General features: G+C 45.5%; 2 protein-coding genes across 4 annotated transcripts in view; one reads left to right on the top strand and one right to left on the bottom strand.

The window, feature by feature from the left end:
• Positions 1–5385: 5385 nt before the first annotated feature.
• POP5 (POP5 ribonuclease P/MRP subunit) lies at positions 5386–7648 on the top strand. The gene is made up of 5 exons (XM_024741502.1): positions 5386–5467; positions 5535–5677; positions 6720–6869; positions 7051–7134; positions 7247–7648. The coding sequence occupies exons 1-5, from the start codon at positions 5448–5450 to the stop codon at positions 7360–7362; spliced, it is 513 nt and encodes a 170-aa protein (XP_024597270.1). The 5' UTR covers positions 5386–5447; the 3' UTR covers positions 7363–7648.
• Positions 7649–9564: 1916 nt separating this feature from the next.
• RNF10 (ring finger protein 10) overlaps positions 9565–20592 on the bottom strand; it is a 31180-nt gene continuing 20152 nt past the window's right edge. The window contains exons 8-17 of one of the 3 annotated variants that reach the window (XM_024741579.1): positions 19359–19484; positions 18781–19057; positions 18434–18567; positions 17298–17415; positions 16958–17059; positions 15801–15956; positions 13145–13245; positions 10711–10768; positions 10455–10613; positions 9565–9853 (exon numbers count right to left, since the gene is read on the bottom strand). In XM_024741579.1, the coding sequence (XP_024597347.1) occupies positions 9777–9853; positions 10455–10613; positions 10711–10768; positions 13145–13245; positions 15801–15956; positions 16958–17059; positions 17298–17415; positions 18434–18567; positions 18781–19057; positions 19359–19484 (1308 nt within the window). In that variant the 3' untranslated portion in view covers positions 9565–9776. Of the gene's footprint in view, positions 9854–10454; positions 10614–10710; positions 10769–13144; positions 13246–15800; positions 15957–16957; positions 17060–17297; positions 17416–18433; positions 18583–18780; positions 19058–19358; positions 19485–20592 lie in introns of all 3 variants that reach the window. The other 2 variants (XM_024741578.1, XM_024741581.1) reach the window with 2 other exon arrangements.

The following is a 20592-nucleotide window of genomic DNA, read 5'->3' as shown; positions in this document are numbered from 1 at the left end:
TTGACATGGAGGTAAATCATTTAATTCTCACAAAGAGGAAACTGAGGTTCAGAGAGGGGAAGTGACTGGCCCAAAGTCACACAGCTGGTGAGTGGCTGAGTCAGGACTTGAACCCAGGTAAGCTGGCTCTGGAGTCCATGCTTTTAACTGCTTTTCTCCCCTCTGGGCCTTCCAAGCCCAGGAGGCTAATATAAATTAAGGGAGTGAGCACTGGGTTGAGGGTCAGTACCCCTTTGCCATTCCCAGGCATGTCACCCAGCAAGACCACCTCGGTGAGCTCAGCTTCCTTACCTGCAAAATGGGGGTCATGATAGAACGCACGGCCAGGGTTGAGGTAAGGATTAGTAATAACATACTGTAGTGACTGGGGCTCAGTAACGCCTCTAAATTATGAAACTAACATATGCACATGGTAAAATAATATGGTATAAAAGGGGACACAGTAAAAAGTGAGGTCCCCCTCCTACGTCACACCTGTAATTCTTCTCCCCACAGTTAACTACCATCAAAGCTTTTGTGTCACCTTCTGGAAATTTTCCATGCACATAAAGAAAGAGAAGCTGAATAGGACAGTGGTTAAGGACAAGAACTGCCTGGTCCAAACCCTGGCCCTGCTGCTTACCAGCTATGTGAAGCTTCGGCAAGTTACATGTCATATGGGGTTAATAAAACTAAGTCCCTGTTTTATAGGGTAGTTGTGAGGATTAAATGAGTCAATCTATGTAAAGCATTTAACAAATTCTCTGGCACATGGTCATCTAATAAATATACACATACAGTGGATCCTTTCTGGCGGACATTGAAGTAGCCTTTTGCTATCACAAACAATGCTGCAAGACATGTCCTAGTCTACCTGTCATTGGGCACAAGTGCAAGAATCTCTGTGGGATAAATTCCTGGTGGAGAAATTGCTGGGTCAAACAGTAGTGCCCTTGTAATTTCAACTAAGTTGGGGATGAGTCAATCCTCACAGCAGGCAGGGCAGAGGAAAAGAGGTCCACAAAGCAGGGAGGATGAGGGAAGAAGCAGGATGTTTCTGTCTCTGAGGTCCAGGGAGGGCCGTGCCTGCCCCTGCAACCCAGTGGATACAGCAGCTCCCCAGGCCCCTGGCCAGGCAGATGGAGGGTTTAATTTTATCCAGATTGTCCCCATAAAGGTTTTATAGGGAATTGGCTGATTGGATTAGAGGAGCAGGAGCCCCTAATGAGCAGCGGCTGATTAACAAAATGCTGAAGCTGAACAATTTTCCTTTGCCACCATCCACCACGGCAGCATCCAGGCTCTGATCGGGACCCCCTGGCTGCCAAAGACACTTCAGAATGTATATGCCTTCTTTGAACATTCCTCTAGGTCCCAGACATCCCAGAAGAGGTAGAGAGCAAGGGGTCAAGAGCACAGGTTTGGGGGTAAGACAAAAGGTCTCTGTCTGCTGAAATTACTGTGAGACCTTGGACAAGTCACTGCCCTCCCTGAGCCTCAGAGAATAATGGGGCCTACATTCATGGGGTTGTCATGAGGACTAAAGGAAGTCAAGCGCATGTAGTGCTCAGTACAGTGTCTGGAACAGAGAGCCTAATAAATGGTAGCTGGCGATGGGGTGAGGGGGAGGGATAAATTGGGAGATTGGGATTGACATATACACACTACTACATATAAAATAGATAACTAATATAGCACAAGGAACAATTCTCAATACTCTGTGATAACCTATATGGGGAAAGAATTTTTAAAAGAGTGGATATATGTGTATGTATAACTGCTTCACTTTGCTGTACAGCAGAAACTAAACACCACATTTTAAATCAACTATATTCCAATAAAATTTGTTTTAAAAAAATTGGTAGCCCAGAATGTAAGGATGAAGAATAAAGCCGGCTACTCTGGATCCCACCGCAGAAGGCCCTGAGAACAAGGTACACAGTTACAGCTTCCCACCTTCATGTTATGCGAGCATTTTAGCAGTTGCCTGAACTACCTCCTAGGGAATGCGCCAAGTTTCCCAGTCCGAGAAATGGGTTGTGTGATTTACATTTCCAAGTAAGTTTAAAGGACTTACTGGAGCTGATACTCGGCCTTGTGTCTGATCCGAAAGGGCAAATTGACAGTGAGAACCTTCAGATGGGAAGGAGGGGAAGAGCTCAAAGGAAGTTCCCCCCCACACACACACCCATTCCTCCTTTGATCTGAGACCCACTCTTCTGAGTAGTCCCACGAGTCACAACAGCAAGTAAGTACCCCATTGATCCAGGCAGTAGCCGGTTAAGAGCACAGGCTCGTCGGCAGGGAGGTAAGGATTAGACTATTCCAGCGTGAGTTTTCGCGCCTGTGAGTTCACTTCACAGGCCCCTTCCTCACCTGTAAAAGCGGGATGATAATGGTTCCAAAGGCTGACGGACGCGCATTCTGGGGTCAGGCACTGCCGGGGCGCACACTCGCCGCCGCCAAGCGGATCTCCTGGCTGGGGAGGCAGCCGCTGTCCACACCCCAGCGGGCAGATTCCCCCGCGGCCTCCCGCGCCGCGCGCCGGGGACCCGGGTGATTGCAAACAGCCACCGGCCTCATTAGGAGACGTGTAATTAGCGGCTGGCGCAGCCGGATTAGACACCGGCTAATTACCACGGGGAGCGGGCTGAGCCGCCGGCGCCGCCCCTCCCGGCCGCCCGGGACCCTCGTGGGGCCTCCAGGCAGGCCGACCGGCCTGGTCGGAGGAGCGGAGGCCCAGGACCGCCCCGCTGTGCTTCCCCTGGGGCTATGCCTGCGGGTAGCGGTAAATCATTCGCTCAAATCTGCGTTTACTGTGCACTCACTGTGCCAGGCGTTTGCCCACGATATCTGGTTTAAATTTCACATGCACCCATGAGGGAGGAACCATTATTATCCTGTTGCACAGATGAGGAAACTGAGATCTTGGAGACGCGAATTAACCGCCTCACAGCACGTGGCTGGTAAACGACGGAGAGGAGATTCTAATTTACGTCTGTAGTCTCTCCAGTGTATACGAAGTGGACATCGAAACCGTGCACCGGAGGACATCAGCGGTGTGGACCGGAGCAAGGACCAGGGAGTCGGATGGCCTGGAGTTCGAATTCTGATCCTGCTCCTTATTGGATGTGTGACTTTGCTGAAAGCCCCAACGGCATCTATGAAATTGGCGCGGTGTTTGGATTAAGTGAGTTTAAGGCTGGGAAGTGTTAGGGGAGTTACTTTAGGGACGGGAGGGGAGGGGGGAAGCTCAGAGGCTGAGACTTTCTCCACGCACTACGAGCCTCTGACGCCCCCTGCTGACCAAAGGAGGACGCTGGCGGGAACAGTTTTTGGATAAAGAGGTGGTTCTCGGGTGAGGGGCAAAGAGCCCTGGTCCCTCAGCAGGACCACTGCTCTCCCTCTTCCCCTTACCTCCTTAGCATCCCTCTTTTAAGGTGACTTAGACTGAGAGATGGAAAAATTGAGAACTCATTCCAGATCTTGCAAACAATCGGTTGTGAAACCCGACTCCCTTCAGGGACCTCACAGAGCCCACCAAGTCCATGACAGGTCTACAAATAATCAGGGATGGATATAAAGAGCTTGTTACAAGGCTGGGCATCAAAGTGCTGGGTATAACAAGAAAATCTGGAACTAATTTAAACGTCCATCGTGGGAATATTGACCAGTTTAGCAGCTGAAAAATAACCTTGAAGAACAGTTGACATTAAAATATAGTCAAATGACAAGAATGAATCGTACAGACAATATGTTGAGAGAAAGGAGCCAGACGCGCACACACAAACATGCTGTTGGAGATTTATATTTATATGAAGTTCAAGGACAGGCAAAGCTAATCTATCATGATAGAAGTCAGAACAGAAGCCATTTCTGGGAAGGTTTATGGCTGGGAGAGGGCACAGGAACCTTCCTGGGTGCTGGAAATGCTCTCTTAATGTGGGCAATGGTTGCAAAAGTCTATACGTATGTAAAAATTCAATGAGTTGTACATTTAATATGCGCTTTATGTATGTTATGCCACACTAAGACAATTTTTAAAAAAGATATTCAAGGGGAAAAAAAGAAGAGTACTAAACAGTATGATCCTATATATATATATTTTTTGTCTGCTTTGGGTCTTGTTGCTGCGCGTGGGCTTTCTCTAGTTGCGGCGAGCAGGGGGCTCCTTTTCCTTGCGGTGCACAGGCTTCTCATTGTGGTGGCTTCTCTTGTTGTGGAGCACGGATTCTAGGCCCGCGGGCTCAGTAGTTGTGGCACACGGGCTTAGTTGCTCCACGGCATGTGGGATCTTCCCGGACCAGGGCTCGAACCCGTGTACCCTACATTGGCAGGCGGATTCTTAAACACTACGCCACCAGGGAAGTCCAGTATGATCCTATTCTTAAAAAGAAAATAAAAGGAAAAATATAATTTAACATACGGCAGAAGTTCTCATCTCATACTTTTTTTTTGTTTCAGGACCCCTTTTCACTCATTAAATTATTGAGGATCCCAAAGAGCTTTTGTTTTGTGGGATATATTGATAATTACCATGTCTGTTAAAACTGAGAAATGTTTAAAACACAATACACAATTCTCTTAGCCATCAGAGCAATAATGTCAGCACTGTTATATGGCCTCAGGAAAACTTCACTGTCCACTCTGAGACAGTGAAACAAGTAACATCTTAGTATTATTATGAAAGTAATTTGATCTTGGGGACTCCCTGAAAGAGTCTCAGAAAAAACCCAGTGCTTCCTGGACCTCACTGGAGAACTGCTGGCACAGGAGGAAAATGAAGGAAGAAAATCCACTACATTATAAATTATTCTCTCTCGGTGCTGGGATTATAATTTATTTTTATTTGCTTCTTTGTGCATTTCTGTTCCACACAGAAAATATAAAGACCACGGATGGTTTTTGCAAACAAAAAACAAGACAATACACCCGACTCCATAAGGTTGTTGAAAGGCCTAAGCAGTAATAACATATTTGGCTGTATGGGGAAATTAAACCGAGCTCTAATCTGAAAATAAGGGTCTGATTTCCCCTTTGTCAATCCCTGGCCTGTGAGTGCAAAGTCTTGCCTTCAAAAGTTCCACCGTCCACCTTGGGGAGAAAATATAAGTGCACACACGACTGTGTTGCAAGCTAACAGAAGGTAAACGTCCTGGAGGTTCCAAATGCCGCGGCTGCGTCCTACACAGCGGTGGAAACTCCAGCGTGGGGCGTAACCACCCATCACAGCACAAGGTGTTCAATCTTGGAATCCAGCTCCCAAACAACTCAATCAGCGAAGAGCTGAGCAGGCCGCCTGCGCTCCTCAGAGGGAGGCGGCGCTCGAAGAAGACCGACACGGGGCTCCGCCTACATTGTAGCTCCGCCTCTCCCTCTGAGTGGCTGCCAGGACAACTTCCCATTGGCCGCCGACCAGAAAGCAGACATCCGGTTTGCAGATCCGGCTGCTGGAGGCGGAGGCCGCAATGGTGCGGTTCAAGCACAGGTAAGCAGACCCTTGCTCAGTCCCCGGCGGCCTGGCCCCGCGCTCACCGCCCTCTCGCCCGCCTTAGGTACCTGCTCTGTGAAGTGGTGTCTGACGACCCCCGCTGCCGCCTGAGTCTGGAGGACCGAGTGCTGGGCGGCCTGGTACGGGACACGATTGCCCGCGTGCACGGGACTTTCGGCGCGGCCGCCTGCTCCATCGGCTTCGCGGGTGCGAGGGTGCTGGGGAACCGGGGGCTGGCGGGACGTGGAGGGAGCAGTGGCCAGAGGAGGGAGAAAGAAGGGGCACAAGCGACCCCAGCAACTGCCAAGCCCTGTGCACAGTCCTATGTAAGATATAATCCTCTGGGACTTTGCTGGAGGTCTAGTGGTTAAGCCTCCTCGCTTCCAGTGCAGGGGGCGCGAGTTCGATCCCAGGAGGAGGAACTAAGATCCCACATGAGGGGGGTGGGGGTGGGGCAAAAGAAATTAAAAAAAAATATCGTCCTTTTTAGGAATATCGGATCCGAGCCCAAGGTCTGCGTGAGTCCAGAGTTAGGCGGAGAGCTAAGAGCAGTAAGCAGTGAGACTTTGGGCAAGAACCCCCTGTACCTATTTGACATATGTATTGAGTTTAACAGGATGGTGAAAATTAAATGAGGGAAGCCGTGTATGGTTCTAAGTTACTTGACTGGTTATGTTGACATCACATGGAAAAAACATTGTCAAAATTAACCCTGAAAAGGGCCTGTGAAGTACAGAATGTGTGTAGGTAAATGTAGAAGGCCCTTTCAACAGGCACACTATTTAAACTCATTCTCTTACCATCTACAAAAAATTGAATCCAGTATAAGGAATGCACGTAGGCACAACTCTCCTACATCAGGTGAGACCCAGTTGGCTGCTACAAAAACCTGCATAGCCCAGTTGCAGAGCAACTTGCTTTTCAGGCAAAGGTTTTCTGAGGAAGATGGATCTATATGCTCCCCACCCACTCATTAACTAGTCAGTCGATTAGAAGACCGTTTTAAATTCTGAATTCACCAATTCTGAGTGGTGTGCGAGGCACTGGATGTTGTTTCTCTCCCTTCTGTAAATGAAGGTCTGTCCTAATTTTTTTTTCCTTCACAAATCAGTTCTTGCTTACTGATGCATCCCAGCTGCCACTGCCTTGAAGGATCTCTAGCGCATAGGCTCTCAATTACCCCAAGATGTTTAACCCATTCCCGAGAATCCAGAGTTTCCCCAAATGATTTTTTTTTTTCCTGCTGTAGTGCGATACCTCAATGTCTATACTGGGATAGTGCTACTTCGATGCAGGAAGGAATTCTACCGGCTTGTATGGTCAGCTCTTCCCTTTATCACATACTTGGAGAACAGAGGACACCATTACCCGTGTTTTCTCAACACCTTACACGTGGGAGGTATGGGTGCATGTGATATGTCTCATTTCCAATAGGTAACAAGTTCAGTGTACAGTCTTCAGTGGTGGGTGGGTCTTCCTGCTCTCCTGCCAAGAGCAAGATACTTTTTCCTAGCTCTGCAAGACTCTTGAGGCAAACACTTTTCACAAGCTGTTGACCACAAAGCTCTTTCATGTGCCAGGTACAATCAGAACATGTCAGAAGTTCCTGATTCAGTACAACAGGAGACAGCTGTTGATCCTGTTGCAAAACTGCACTGATGAAGGTAAGGCACGCTAGCCCTGTGCCCACTGAGCAAGTGACTGGCCTCCTCCTCTAGCTGAATGAAAGGCCACTCCCAAAGACATCTTTAATCACCCGTACTGTACTTTCTTCAGGAGAACGAGAGGCTATCCAGAAGTCTGTCACAAGAAGCTGTTTACTAGAGGAGTCGTCGGCTGGGGAGGAGCTTTCAGACAGTGGTGGTGAGGAGGCTGCTGAGGCAATGGAGTGAACCTCTACAGACTGCCCTGTGCCCCAGCCTCAGGGCCCACTTGTTGGGACAGGACACTCTGGGAGGCAGCAGCATCTTCTGTACTTCTCAAACTGGATGACTGCTGACCAGAGGCCAAGTGACCAGCTCAAAATGGACTTATTTGCTTAAAACTAATCGAAGTCACCTTTACCCAGCATTGCCTGGTTAAGTGGTTCTGGAGGTTGTGAAGCCCCTGGAGTTATAGACATCTTTGTATCTAACTGCCTGGCTGAGAGCAGATTTAATAAATGTATTTGGCTTCTGTAGTATTTAGTGCACATGTGAAGTTCATGCTTGGCCTAGTCTCTTTCACCCCTCCACCCTCGGCCGGAAAACTGGCTCCCCATGTGGTACTAGATGCACAGCCTCCCACTTGAAACCTTGTACCCCTGCCCCTAGGATGGGCCCTAAGTAATCCAGGTTATTCAGAGTAGCAGTTTTAGTGAGACACAGCAACTAAACTGGCACAGATCTATAGCTGGTCTCAGTACTGACCCACAGGACCTTAAGAATTCCAGATTCCTTGCCAATACTTAACCAGGTAACCTGACAAAAAATACAGTTCTTGCAGTTTTGAGTGGGGAAAAAACCTGGTCTCACCTGACCTCATTATTACAAAGTCAAATAGCAGCTGCCAACTTCTGGTAGTTTTCCGCAGTTCCACCCTTCCCCATTGCCTTTTACCTGCCTGGTACCTGAAGGCAGGTGAGACAGTGCACTCACAGGAATTAGGAGGGACAAGAGACTATGATCAGTTTTGATCTGCTACCTATGAAAGACATTTCTAGGACCTATTTTCTCCTTAATGAAATGGACATCACTCAAAGTCCCTTAAATATTTAACAAAGATTTGTGATTTTTTGCTTCACATGCCCCTTATCCACCCAGAAGAGTTCCTGACCCAGGATCTCTTCCTTTTAAGAATGGGAGGTTAGAGTTAAACCCAGCTCAAGAACCCTTTAGGCCTGACACTAGGAAGGACATTACTCGAATTGCTCAAGCTCATAGTAGCCATTAATCTATTAAGAAGTATAGGTCTTCCCTGGTGGTGCAGTGGTTGAGAGTCCGCCTGCCGATGCAGGGGACACGGGTTTGTGCCCTGGTCCGGGAAGATCCCACATGCCGTGGAGGGGCTGGGCCCGTGAGCCATGGCCGCTGAGCCTGCGCATCCGGAGCCTGTGCTCCACAACTGGAGAGGCCACAACAGTGAGAGTCCGATGTACCATAAAAAAAAAAAGAAAAAAAAAAAAAAGTATATGTCTAGCGACTTCCCTGGTGGTGCAAGGGGGAAGCCTCAGTGCTCCCAATGCAGAGGGCCCAGGTTCGATCCCTGGTCAGGGAACTAGATCCCACATGCATGCTGCAACTAAGAGTTCACATGCCACAACTAAGGAGCCCGCCAGCCACAACTAAGACCCAGTGCAACCAAATAGATAAATACTAAAAAAAATTTAAAAAGCTGACCTGAAATCATCTTAAAGAAACCAGAATGCTCACAACGCTTATGCAGGTGATTTATTCCAACTATTGGCCTTCATCGTCTATTACACCTAGAGGTTACTTTACTAAGCAGCAAAATAGTTCACATCAGTCAACTTCAGCTGAAACCAAGGCATAAGACTGCTCTAGGCAACGGAGGCAGTGGGCAAGCCCACCGCTTTTAAACCTGTCCTGCTCTTCCTCCGGGTGTGCCAGGCTCCTCTGTTCCTATAACTCAGGCCACTGTCACTTGAAACAAGCTTGATCCAAAGGTTGCCAAGTCCCCAGGCTTCCTTCGTCAATGAGAGTTACAGCTTTCCTTGCCAAACAGAAGCCACGTTCAAGAGGCAAAACCCTCCATCACACATGCCAGTGCAACCTGGGTCTGACACCACAGCATGGTTATTTGTCAGAAGAAAAACTGCAATTTAAGCTGGGTGTCCTAAATCCATATTATTCCCATCCCTCTGTTTCTTAAAGATAACAAGAGGAGAACTGAACAGACAGAAAAGATTCAACTATTAGGTGTGCTGAAAGCATGGTGCCCTGACACAAGATGTCACAGCAGAGCAATGCTGTAACACTAACACTGGTTTGGGCTGCTCCAAGGGACTCCAACTTAGTTCGGGTTGAGAAAAACTAACTACACATGGGTCAAAAAGACTAACCTGGCAACAAACTAAAAACCATGGCAGGAAGAGATCTCTTGTGAGTGTCAATACTTTATTTTGGTGTGAAGACAGGAAGCTGGAAAATACACTGTATTTAAAATTTTCTTGGTTCCCCCTCACATTGTGGAAACCCCCTCCCCCCAGAGCTAATCTGTTCAAACTGAAATACTTAAAAATTACAGCAGCAAAACAAAAGCGCAGAAAAAAGAAAACCAGATGGAGAAGGTAGCCAGGCCAGTAGTGTCACTTGGTGTGGACGACTGAGGTGCTGAACAGGAGCTTCTGTTTCTGTTTTTTTCTTTTCTTTCCTCCTTTCTCTTCTAAACAGAAAACAGAAACAGCTTAGCTTAGAATGCCATCGCCTTGCCCCTGGCCAGTTTTCATTAATGATAGTCACAGGCAGCTAGGAGTGCAGGCTCTGGAATTAGAGCTGGATTCAAATACCAGTCCTTGCACACTCTGGTGTTTGTCTTCAGGTACATCACTTACGGTCCCCAGCCCAGCTCCTCGTCTGTAATGTGAGTTATACCCATTTAATATGGTATTGGGAGAATAAAATTAGCACAACGCCAGGCACACAGGAAGCGCGCATAAATGCCAGTGTTGTTCTTATCTAGTTCATGAACACCACAGAGCGGGGGTGTGCTTCAAGCCTGACCTCCTCCATCTATTAGCCACCCTCCACCACTGTGTATTAGAAGGTTAAAAAAAAAAAAAGGTCCTCAGAATTTCACACCAAGGCCTCAAAAGAACTAATCTGGGGTGCAAAAAGGTGCTAATGTACCAAATGGAATGTTAGTTGACACTAGAATGTGAGCCCTGAGGCTCAGAGGGAAAAATGCAACTGATTAGTGATGTCTGCCACTAGATCCAGGAGGGAATGACAGCCCTGAGCTGAGCACCCCACTTCTGTGCCTTTACCAGAGAGGGGATCTGAAGTAGCTGGCGTGTCCAGTTTCATGAAGGCTGCTTCAATAGCTTGGCTGAAGGAATTCTGGAAACTGGGCACAGGAACACGGTCTGAGTTATCACTCTCCCCATCGCTGTCCACAGGGGCAGGAGGACCTAAGCTGTTTTCACCTAAAAAACACCAGTGTTAAAATTGTAGAAACAACACTAGAGCCTTCTACCTTCTGAAAGGGGCCAAATTTCCCCTTTACCAGAGGGCTGTTCTCACCTTTCTTTGGAGCAGTTTTGGGCCACACATCTGCTTTTGCTTTTCCAATTCTCAGCATCTGCCAAAGTGGGAAAGGGGAGGAAAGAATTTAAGTAACTGACGCCATTTCTTCTCCAGACTCCTACCTTGACACCGACTGGTACGGGAGACAAAGAACCAACTACCCCTCTGGGAAAAAGATTTTCTAGATACTTCTCTCCTTAACACTGTTTTGGTCATGTCCTCTATATCCTGACCAATGGAACTGGCAATGAAACTCACAAGGTGGGAAACCAGTTGTTCCTTAGGAAACAGGTAAAGCATATTGCAAAGAAGGCACAAGAGATTCATACTCAGATTCTGAAGTTGGGAATCCTGACTCTGTGTCATTGCCTGCTTCTGACAAATTTTCCTACTCTTCTGGAGACTCCTAAAAACATCAACCTCTTAGAATAAGGAGTGTACAGGACCTTCCAATTTTAAAACAAACCACCTGGCTATCAAACCTCAGTTACTTAAGGCCACAACAATCAATTTAACTTTATCTCGAAACTGCTCCCACAGCCCTCGTTACCTTGTGGTCTTTGCTTTTCCAATAGTTCCTTAACTATTAACTTTTAGATCCAGCCATAAACCATATTCCTGCAAGTACAGTAAAATCAGAACAATTCCTCTTGCCCGAGTGAGGAAATTTTTCATCCCACTTGGCCAAGACCAGCTTTGTAAGTGCTGAGGGCCACTATGCATCCCAGCTGCCACACATACCATGCCACTCAAAGCAGGGTGAATTTTACCAAAAGACAACCCCAAGAAGATACAAGTAGGAATGCCTGTCCTAAATGTTTACCAAAGTGGGGCTTGCATGCTGTGCAAGATGAGTTCAACTGGCAGATGCTGATTTCACTGATAAACTTCATCATGTACCACACTTTGATGATCTGCTCCCTTGGTCCCTGGGAGTCTGGGGTCCAAGAGTACGACAGCTGAATCATCTTACTCTTCCAAGGTCATTAAAATATATCACCTATATTTTAATCTTGACAAAAATGTTTAAATGTTTAACCTGAGTCCACTCATGAAGAAACAATCAGAAAAATCTCAACTATAGGATAATCTATAGAACTGGTCTTGATGCTTCAAAAATATCCCTGTCACAGGTAAAAAACAAAAAAACAGAAGCCAGAGGAACCGTTATGGATCAAAGGACACTAAAGAGACTTGAAAACCTAAATGCAATGAATAGCCTTTGATTAAATATGACTGAAAACAATACAGGACACTGAAACAAATGGGAAAATAAAGATATGTGCCATCTTAGATAGTATTAAATCAGCTGTCTTTGATGTGATAATGGTAATTGTAGTTATACAGGAGAATGTCATTTTGGGGGCATGTATGTCCCAAGTATTTAGTTGTCAAGTGTCATTCATGAGGTCTGTAACTTACTTTCAACATAGCAAAAAAAAAAAAAAAAGAGAGAGAAAAGCAAGCAAAATAGTAACAACTGGTAAATCTGGGTGAAGGGTATGAATGTTCATTATACTATTCTTTCAACTCTTTAAGTTTGAAGTTTTTCAAACTATAAAGTTGAAAAAAGCAATGGCAGTAAAACCTAGCTAAAAAAACAACTTAGGCATTGACCTAACTCCTAGGAGCCACTTGCTTATAACCTCTGAAACCTAGCAGTTCATTCTCAGGATTGCTCTCAATTATTTCATCCTCCTTGACTTCAAAGACTCTCCTCACCAAAGTTCAATTCCTGCTTACTCCTCAGCACAGACTGCCATCTGTCCGTGAGAAATACCCAGATCAACTAACTGCTCTAAAGAACTGTTAAGCTAACGATTCCAAACTAGCCCCAAAGAAGTGAACAATAACCTCCTACAAGGCTGCTTGTCAAGCTGTCTGTCCATCTTCCTCAGTTATCTGAATACAGGAATGCTGAGTGTTTTGCTTGTTTTAAAGATTAATACTGATCTGACATCAAATCTCACTAGCCTAGTGTTGCCTCCAACCCAACTCCTCAAGAAAGCTGATTTGGCTACTTACAGGATAATCAAGACAACTTTCCCTTTCCCAAAGTGAAGAAGAATGGTTTATTATATGTAACAGATACCACTGAATCAGAGGTCCTAGAACCAGGGACCAGTTAAAATTGACTGACATATCCCCAGCCCCTAGAACAGTGCTCAGTATAAAAGTATCTATTGACGTGTTAAGTAATTAAAACTCCTGATTCTTCAACTACTCTTAGCCACTTTCCTTGGTAAGTCTATGGTAATATCTGATACTAACTCCATGACCTTCTGTCTTTAAAAAGCCTTCCATGGTTATTAGAGTCAGTGCAACATTAGCCTGTAAGTCTCCCCATCTCCAACAGAGGGATTTCCAGAAAGAACAAGCATCAGAGTTCATGTTAAATACCCTTGGGCTGCTTCAAAAGCAACGGGTTTACCTGGGCAAAGGAAGGGAAAGGAGAGTCTTCTTCCAGACTCCCAACGCAGAATGAAGAACTGCCCTGACTGGCCGTGGGTGACAGAGGGGTCAGCAGGAAGTCTGAAAGGGAACCAGAGACCTGATTATACAAGTCAAGTTCCAAAGAGTTAGTGTCCTGTTAATAAGAGAGAAGAAACAAACCCAGAATCGGGTCTGGATAATTACCAACCCTGCCTCAGAAAGCTAACTGTGGTCCACTTTCAACTCTGCCATATGCTTATAAAACCAAGAACACGGCCTATTGTTCACATGAGTGGTCAGCATAGAGAAGTTTCATGGTTACAGGAACACTAGAAGGCACAGCAAAATCTATTCCCACGGTAAGAAAAATCCTCTCCACATCAGCCAGTTCTCAAGGCCTAGGTATCGGACTGTCAGAGAATGGTTTTATATGGATGAGAAAGCTCCAAGAAAAGATATAAAATGTAATCACGTCAGCCTTTATGTTCCCGCCAAAAGAAGTCTATGACCTGGGAATATTGTTAGAATCCAAAACACATACAGCAGCAAAATCCAGCAAGATGCAAGCTTTTCCCTGATACTCCCTAGGGAAATTAGTCTTTTCCATCCTTTCTGACCTAGGGTTCAACATTTCCCACAGATCAGTCTACCCACTGCCCTGATCACTGCTGGGAGGGAGAGGCCTATTCACTCTCCCAGCAGCAGGCCCTGCCATAGTCAGCCAGGGCTCTGTGGTACTTTTATTCCTAGGACCATCCAACTGCTCTTGCCTGAATACATTAAAGCCCAAATAACTTCAGAAAAGCTAGTATGTGAAAATGCAATCTTGTTATCACAGATGATGTAGTCAGCGTTTTGCCATGTTCCTCTAGTAGCTTTAGTAGCTTTAGTAGTTCCTTTAGTAGCTCTCTTCTCATTATGAAGAGCTTAAGTGTTGTGCAGCCCTCAAGACCCAGATTCTAGTCCCAGTCCTTGCCACTAACCAAGTCCCTGCCTTGGTCTCAGGCTCCTAAATCTGCCAAGTGATGGGCATATGATCACAGGGGTCACCAAGAGTTTTAAATATTCTGATCTTGGACTTTTCATTGAAAATGCCTGACAAAAATAAATTTTAAGTATCAAAAACTATCTGCCAGGAAGATGAAGATCAGAAAAGACAGCTCTCTGAAATTATAGTAACTCCTTGTTTAATTTCATGACACATTAACACATTCTATATATAAGGAAAAACATTTTTAAAAGGCTAAAGGCCTATACCCTGAGAAAACCATAATTCAAAGAGAGTCATGTACCACAATGTTCACTGCAGCACTATTTACAATAGCCAGGACATGGAAGCAACCTAAGTGTCCATCGACAGGTGAATGATAAAGATGTGGCACATATATACAATGCAGTATTACTCAGCCATAAAATGGAACGAAATTGAGTTATTTGTAGTGAGGTGGATGGACCTAGAGTCTGTCATACAGCGTGAAGTAAGTCAGAAAAACAAATACCGCATGCTAACACGTACATATGGAATCTAAATAATAAAATGGTTCTGATGAACCTAGGGGCAGGAGTGAAATAAAGACGCAGATGTAGAGAATGGACCTGAGGACAGGGGGAGGGGGAAGGGTAAGCTGGGACAAAGTGAGAGAGTGGCATGGACACATATACACTACCAAATGTAAAACAGCTAGTGGGGGGCTTCCCTGGTGGCGCAGTGGTTGAGAATCTGCCTGCCAATGCAGGGGACACGGGTTCGAACCCTGGTCTGGGAAGATCCCACATGCCACAGAGCAACTAGGCCCGTGAGCCACAACTACTGAGCCTGCGCGTCTGGAGCCTGTGCTCCACAACGAGAGGCCGCGGTAGTGAGAGGCCCGCGCACCGCGATAAAGAGTGGCCCCTGCTCGCCGCAACTAGAGAAAGCCCTCGCACAGAAACGAAGACCCAACACAGCCAAAAATAATAAATAAATTTTAAAAAAAATAAAAAAAAAAAAGGCTGAAGGCCTCTCAATCCTGACCTTACTCCCTAGAGTGGAACACTGTTACCGGTCTGGAACACAATCATCCCAGTATTTTTCTATACATTTAGACATATAAACCCATATTGAAATGCTTTGTGTGGCTTTTTTAACCCAAAAATGGTGTCATGTTTTGTCTTGTTCTACAACTTCCTTTTATCTTAAAGGTCTATCTATTAGTTCAGGAAGAGAGTTATTTCCTTTTTCAGTAGGTGTAAAGAATTTCATAGTAAAAATGCTGTAATTTAGCCATTTCCCTACCAGTATACTTTAGGCTGTTTTCTCTCCGTATCATAAATAAGATGACATAAATAAAGATGTTCACACAAACAGGGGGAGTATCTTTAAGGTAGAAACTAGAAATAAAACAGCTGGGTTGTAGAGAAGAATCTAGGTTTAACCATCCTGCTGTATGAGCTGCCTGAGGTTTTTAGAAGCTAAGTCGGTACAGCCAATGGAAATGTGAATCAAATGGTAGCAATTTGATGGATCTCAGGAATCTATTAACTACCCAAGTAAGGTTAGTCCCATAAAGACCCCCACCATGCCAAGATCACAGCTGTAAATTCAGACACTAGGGCTTTGCTTAAGGTCTGTGGCTGGTGGTCAACTTGATTCTTTAAATCCCAACTCTATTTACCTGCTTGGGAACCTGGACTTCTGCTAAGAGAAGAAAGGGAGAGAGCCCCATGGCCCTCGGTGCTGGTAGGACCCAAAGCAGAATCAGAGGAGCAGGTATAGGAATTGAAGGCAGGAAACTGCTGTAGATTCTCTAAGGGAATGTGGACTTCTGGGTCTGCAAAGCAAAGACGAGAATGGTAGGCCCACATACAGAATCCCTCAAATCTTTTCCAACAGTTGTGGACAGTCAATATGAATCCCCCAGGGGTCTGAATGATGGAGACAGAGCTTTAAAACCCAAATTTATAGTAACTGTCACTTTATGTCTTTGTTTTAGTATAAAAGCCTTGCTCTAACTCTTCTTGGTCGAAGCTAGGTGATAAACCTGGGGGTTAATTATAATACTCTGTATACTTGTGTTTGAATATTTCCATAATAAAAAATTAAAACAAAAAAGCCTTTGTTCCTGAAACATCACTTTTCTCAACTATTCAGGACTTGTGCTTTAAACAGCTACATAACACTGGTATGCCAGCTATACACTTATCCCAGTTGAAGAAGTAAAATTTATGTTTACCATACCACATGGAGTCAAAGTAGTTAAGTCCTTTCCCTAGCCAAGGACTCAATTCCTTGTTTTCAGGTTAACTAGACCCTTATGTCACACAATCCTTGGTTCAGTGAAGCTTATGTTTAAGAACCAGATCAAAAGATTCTACTTACTGGTATTAAGGAGCTCAAATCTAATTTCCTGCACCTATTTCCTAGTTTGTCAATAGGTCTCTACTATTTCAGACTCTCCTGGTAGACTTGCTACGTATAGATGTCTCCAGAGTCAAAGGTGAGGCCAACAATGTATCCAGAGAGCACAGGGCCAGTTATCCCCAACATGCAGCAGATCTCCAATTCCCTTCCCACGCCCACCCAGGGTTTTTTCACCCACTATGCCAAGGATGAACTTACTATGTGCTATGCACTTTGACCATCAACTCGTTAATTCTCATGTAAGCCTACAAGTAAGGAGGTACTCTCACAACTCACATTTAAGAGCTGAAGAAAGCAAGTGGCAGACCTGACATACGACCTAAACAGTCTGGCCCCTGGGCCCAGGCACGGGATCTCTGTACAACGATACACAGTTGTGCTCATCATTGAGATTAGAGTTCTTGAACTTACACTTGCCCTGCTTCTTGTTCTCCTCCATCTCAATCCGGCGCTCTCGGCGACGTTCCTCCCGGGCCTTCTTCTGGCGCTGCCGCTTCCTCTTCTCAATATCATCTGCGGGTTGGTGAGGTTGTGAGGAGGCAGATGCAGGACAACCTGGCCATTAACTCCTCCCACTTGGCTAGTAGCTAAGGGCACACGAGTGGGCCCAGCTGGATTGGATGAACGGATGGAGCACATCAGGAGGTTCTGAGACTCATGACAAAAGCTCCTTACTTCCTCTTGTGGGTTTCTAGTCACAAAAATCCCTAAACTCCACTAAAAAGGGAAGCAAAGTAGGGGGCATTCTCACCTGAGAATATCTCTAGGGTTTCCTTAGAGACCAGAGGAGGCTGCAGAGCCAGTTCACAGATGCTGAACTCGCAGGTGAGCGGCAAGTGAGAGAGGTATCTATGACGCTGTCGCACATCCTACAAGGGAAAAGGGACCGATGCTCAACTAAGACCAGGCCTAACTCTAAGAGCAGAGGTTCCCACCCCAGATATCAGGCAGTACACCACACCCTCTCAGATGGCAATGGGGCTCAAAGAGTTAGTGCTCAAATTATCAGCTTTTGAAAAGCTGAACAGAAATTGTCAATTAACCTACCGTAAGGTAGAATAAGCAACCAAAAGCAGTTTTTTGGTTTGTGCTGCAATGAATGAATCGAGGCTGGTAATGAATGACCTAAAGCTGATCAGCTGTTTCAGCTTTTCTGGGGGTCCACAACAACCAGGGGAGAATAAGGAAGGTAAGAGTTATTTACTGGAAAAAATCTGGGAACCACTGACTGAATTAATGATAACTGGGGAACCACTGACTGAATTAATGATAACTGGGAAGGCAGATAAAGCAGGTTTCCCTACTGAGCAAAGCTTGGCCTAAAATAATAAAAAATGAAGGTCATTAATTTAATTTTCTTTTAATTCTTTTTCTGCATGTTTGATGGAAAGTTCACAGTACTTAAAAAATCTCTAAATTTAAGGCTTTTAACAAATTTGTGATCAATACAACTGTAACTCTCAAAAAGCAAATATTCACATACGTAAATTATCAGACACTAATTCATAGGTAGCTGCTAAACCAAAAATTCATAACGAGCTTGTGTAAGCTACCTTAAAGCCTCCAAGGACTTTGTTTTCTTGCCATTTTCTCCCAAGCAATAAGGAGAAACAAAAACAAATTCATCTCTGAAAGTAGGAGACATCTCTATTCCCAAACCACAATAAATGAACCTGTGATACAGGGAGCAGTGGTGAGTGACCTAACAGAACCCCGGCACAGTGGGGGAGGGTCATTTAACTTTTTAAAAATTCACAGGCACCATCACTAACAAAAAGACTTAAAACCTTTCAAGACTAAAGACCTTGAAAGTTTGTGAACTTGGTTCACAAAGAGACTAGGTTAATGCCGCTTCCTGCCCCTCCACCTCGCAACGCAGGCCCTTACCTCAGACATGGAATACCCAGCGATCTCCACCACCGTGGCTGAGATCTTCTCAGGGCTCTGTTCCAAGCTGCCATACTCCCGCACGAGGCAGCGCACATTCACGGGGTGCAGGAACATGTGCTGCCCATCCTCCGCTGAAGACAAGTGGTCTATCACACAATACTCTTGGCCAGTCCTCAAGTCAGGCCCTCCTTATCCCAGGCCCGACTCTCCCTCCCCAAGCTGAAAGGCACAACAGACCCCATCTGCCCAGGAGCTAGCGGCAATACCTCCCTCTGCTCAGAGAGCCAGATCACGTCTCTGAATCATTAAGCAGCAACCCAGCCCTCCTCCTCAGGGACACTCACCTTGGTAAAAGTAGTAACAAGGAGAGCTGCTCAGGTGTGTGATGCTTGGCTTGGTGACGGGTTCCTGCTGGCTGGACTCGGTACAAATGGTCCCCTCTCCAAGATTGTCTTCTGCTAACTCCAAGTCCTCACAGGCCTCTGACGACCCCTCAGGCTCTGGTTCAGAAACTGCTTCCTCTTCCTCTACCAGAGGGAGAGCAAGAGGACGAGGAGGAGAGCCAAGAGAACAAACTTCTGTGGTCTCTTCATCAAAAGCAGACAGATACTCCAGCATGCCCTGTTGGGACAAACTGTAGGTCACAGAAAGAACATGTGGCAAAGGCAGGCACAGGAACCAAGCTCTCTTGAGGTTTACCTTAGCTGTCACGTTCACTGATTTAACATCACTGGGGAAAGAACACACATAGAAAAAGCACATTGGAAAAATTTTTAAATAAATTAATTAATTTAAAAGCACATAGGAAATACTCATAGTTCCCTCTTACCCCCAAAAAGTTCAGACCTCACAACAGGGCCTAACAGCTGAAGAGCAGCACCTGAGGAATGGCAGCCATTTAGTCTGTAACTGGGACACTAACCTTCCTGGGTTGAAAAACGGACTCCTTCGCCAAGGGAGCCATCAGCACCAGTTGTTCCAGAGCAGCCACGACACCAGCGACCTCCCTGCTGCTTTCAGCCAATCCTGACAGAGCCTCTTCCCGAGTCTAGAGCACCAGAGAGAAAACCAGAAACATACTTAGTTTGAAGGGCCAAATCTTACAATGGCCTTTCTCAACAGGAGCAAAAGTTAAAAGGCAAAAAGGAAGAGTCTAAGTACTTAAAATTCTCAATCTTTAAGGGAAGCAGGAAGCAAAAACACCTAGTACTCAAATGGGATGGTACTCTGCTTAGCATCTCTGACAAAGATAAAGACAACACTACAAAAAAGCTTCCTGAACAGAAATCCCAGGACACAGAACTAGTCTTGTAGTTTTTACGAGCGAAGCTTTGAGAGAGCCCCAGTGCAGGAGACAAAGAGTCTGGGCAACCCCCACCTCAACCCGGATAGCTCTACTTCTAGGCAGCTTTTCTTCTCCCTGAAATGCATTTGAACAAATGCTCTGCACTACAGAAAGAAACTTAGAAATATTGGGTTGGCCAAAAAGTTCGTTCGGGTTTTTCGTAAGACATGACAAAAACCCAAACGAACTTTTTGGCCAGCCCAATACACAGAACGCTGCCCAAAGAGGAGTTATGAGTCAGACAGATAGAAATTCAAATACCAGCTTCACCTCTTATTGGTTATGTAAGTTCACCTCATATATATTGGTTCACCTCAAGTAAAGTATCATGATTCCATCTCCTCATCCATGAAAGGGGATACTTGTTCTATCACACCAGGTTATGGAGCTTAAGTGAGATAAAAGTAACACAGCCCCTTTCATGGGGGCTTTCATTGTTCTAATATAGATCAGTGATTCTCAAAATGTGATCTGGGGATGAGCAGCATCAGAACCACCCTGGAACTTGTGATAATGCAAGTTATTAAGCTTACTGAGCCTAGACCTACTGAATCAGTCTCTCAGGATGGAACACAACAACCAGTGATTCTGAGGCTTGTTCAAGTTTAAGAATCTCTATTGTAGACGAAACAGGACATAAGGGATTCTATATTTGGATAATTCTTGCTGCTCCAAAATCCTCAGCACGCATTGCTAGAGCCCGCTGGAGAGGCCATAGTAATTTCTCCACAATGTCCCTCAAATAAAACATCTCCAAAAATAAATCCAAATGTTTTCCTAAAGAACAAAAAAACCCACCTTGCTTAATTAA

The sequence above is a fragment of the Neophocaena asiaeorientalis genome, unplaced genomic scaffold (assembly GCF_003031525.2).
Source record: "Neophocaena asiaeorientalis asiaeorientalis breed wild unplaced genomic scaffold, Neophocaena_asiaeorientalis_V1.1 scaffold648, whole genome shotgun sequence".
Lineage (NCBI taxonomy): Eukaryota > Metazoa > Chordata > Mammalia > Artiodactyla > Phocoenidae > Neophocaena > Neophocaena asiaeorientalis.
Note: the sequence above shows the minus strand (reverse complement) of the source record. Positions and strands in the feature narration are given on the sequence as shown.

What these genes read in the sequence shown, in the direction of transcription:
- POP5 (XM_024741502.1), top strand. Translation starts at nt 5,448, where the DNA reads ATGGTGCGGTTCAAGCACAG. An exon ending in CTGCTCCATCGGCTTCGCGG is followed by an intron (nt 5,678 to 6,719) that starts GTGCGAGGGTGC and finishes TTCCTGCTGTAG; the next exon opens with TGCGATACCTCAATGTCTAT. An exon ending in GCAAAACTGCACTGATGAAG is followed by an intron (nt 7,135 to 7,246) that starts GTAAGGCACGCT and finishes TACTTTCTTCAG; the next exon opens with GAGAACGAGAGGCTATCCAG.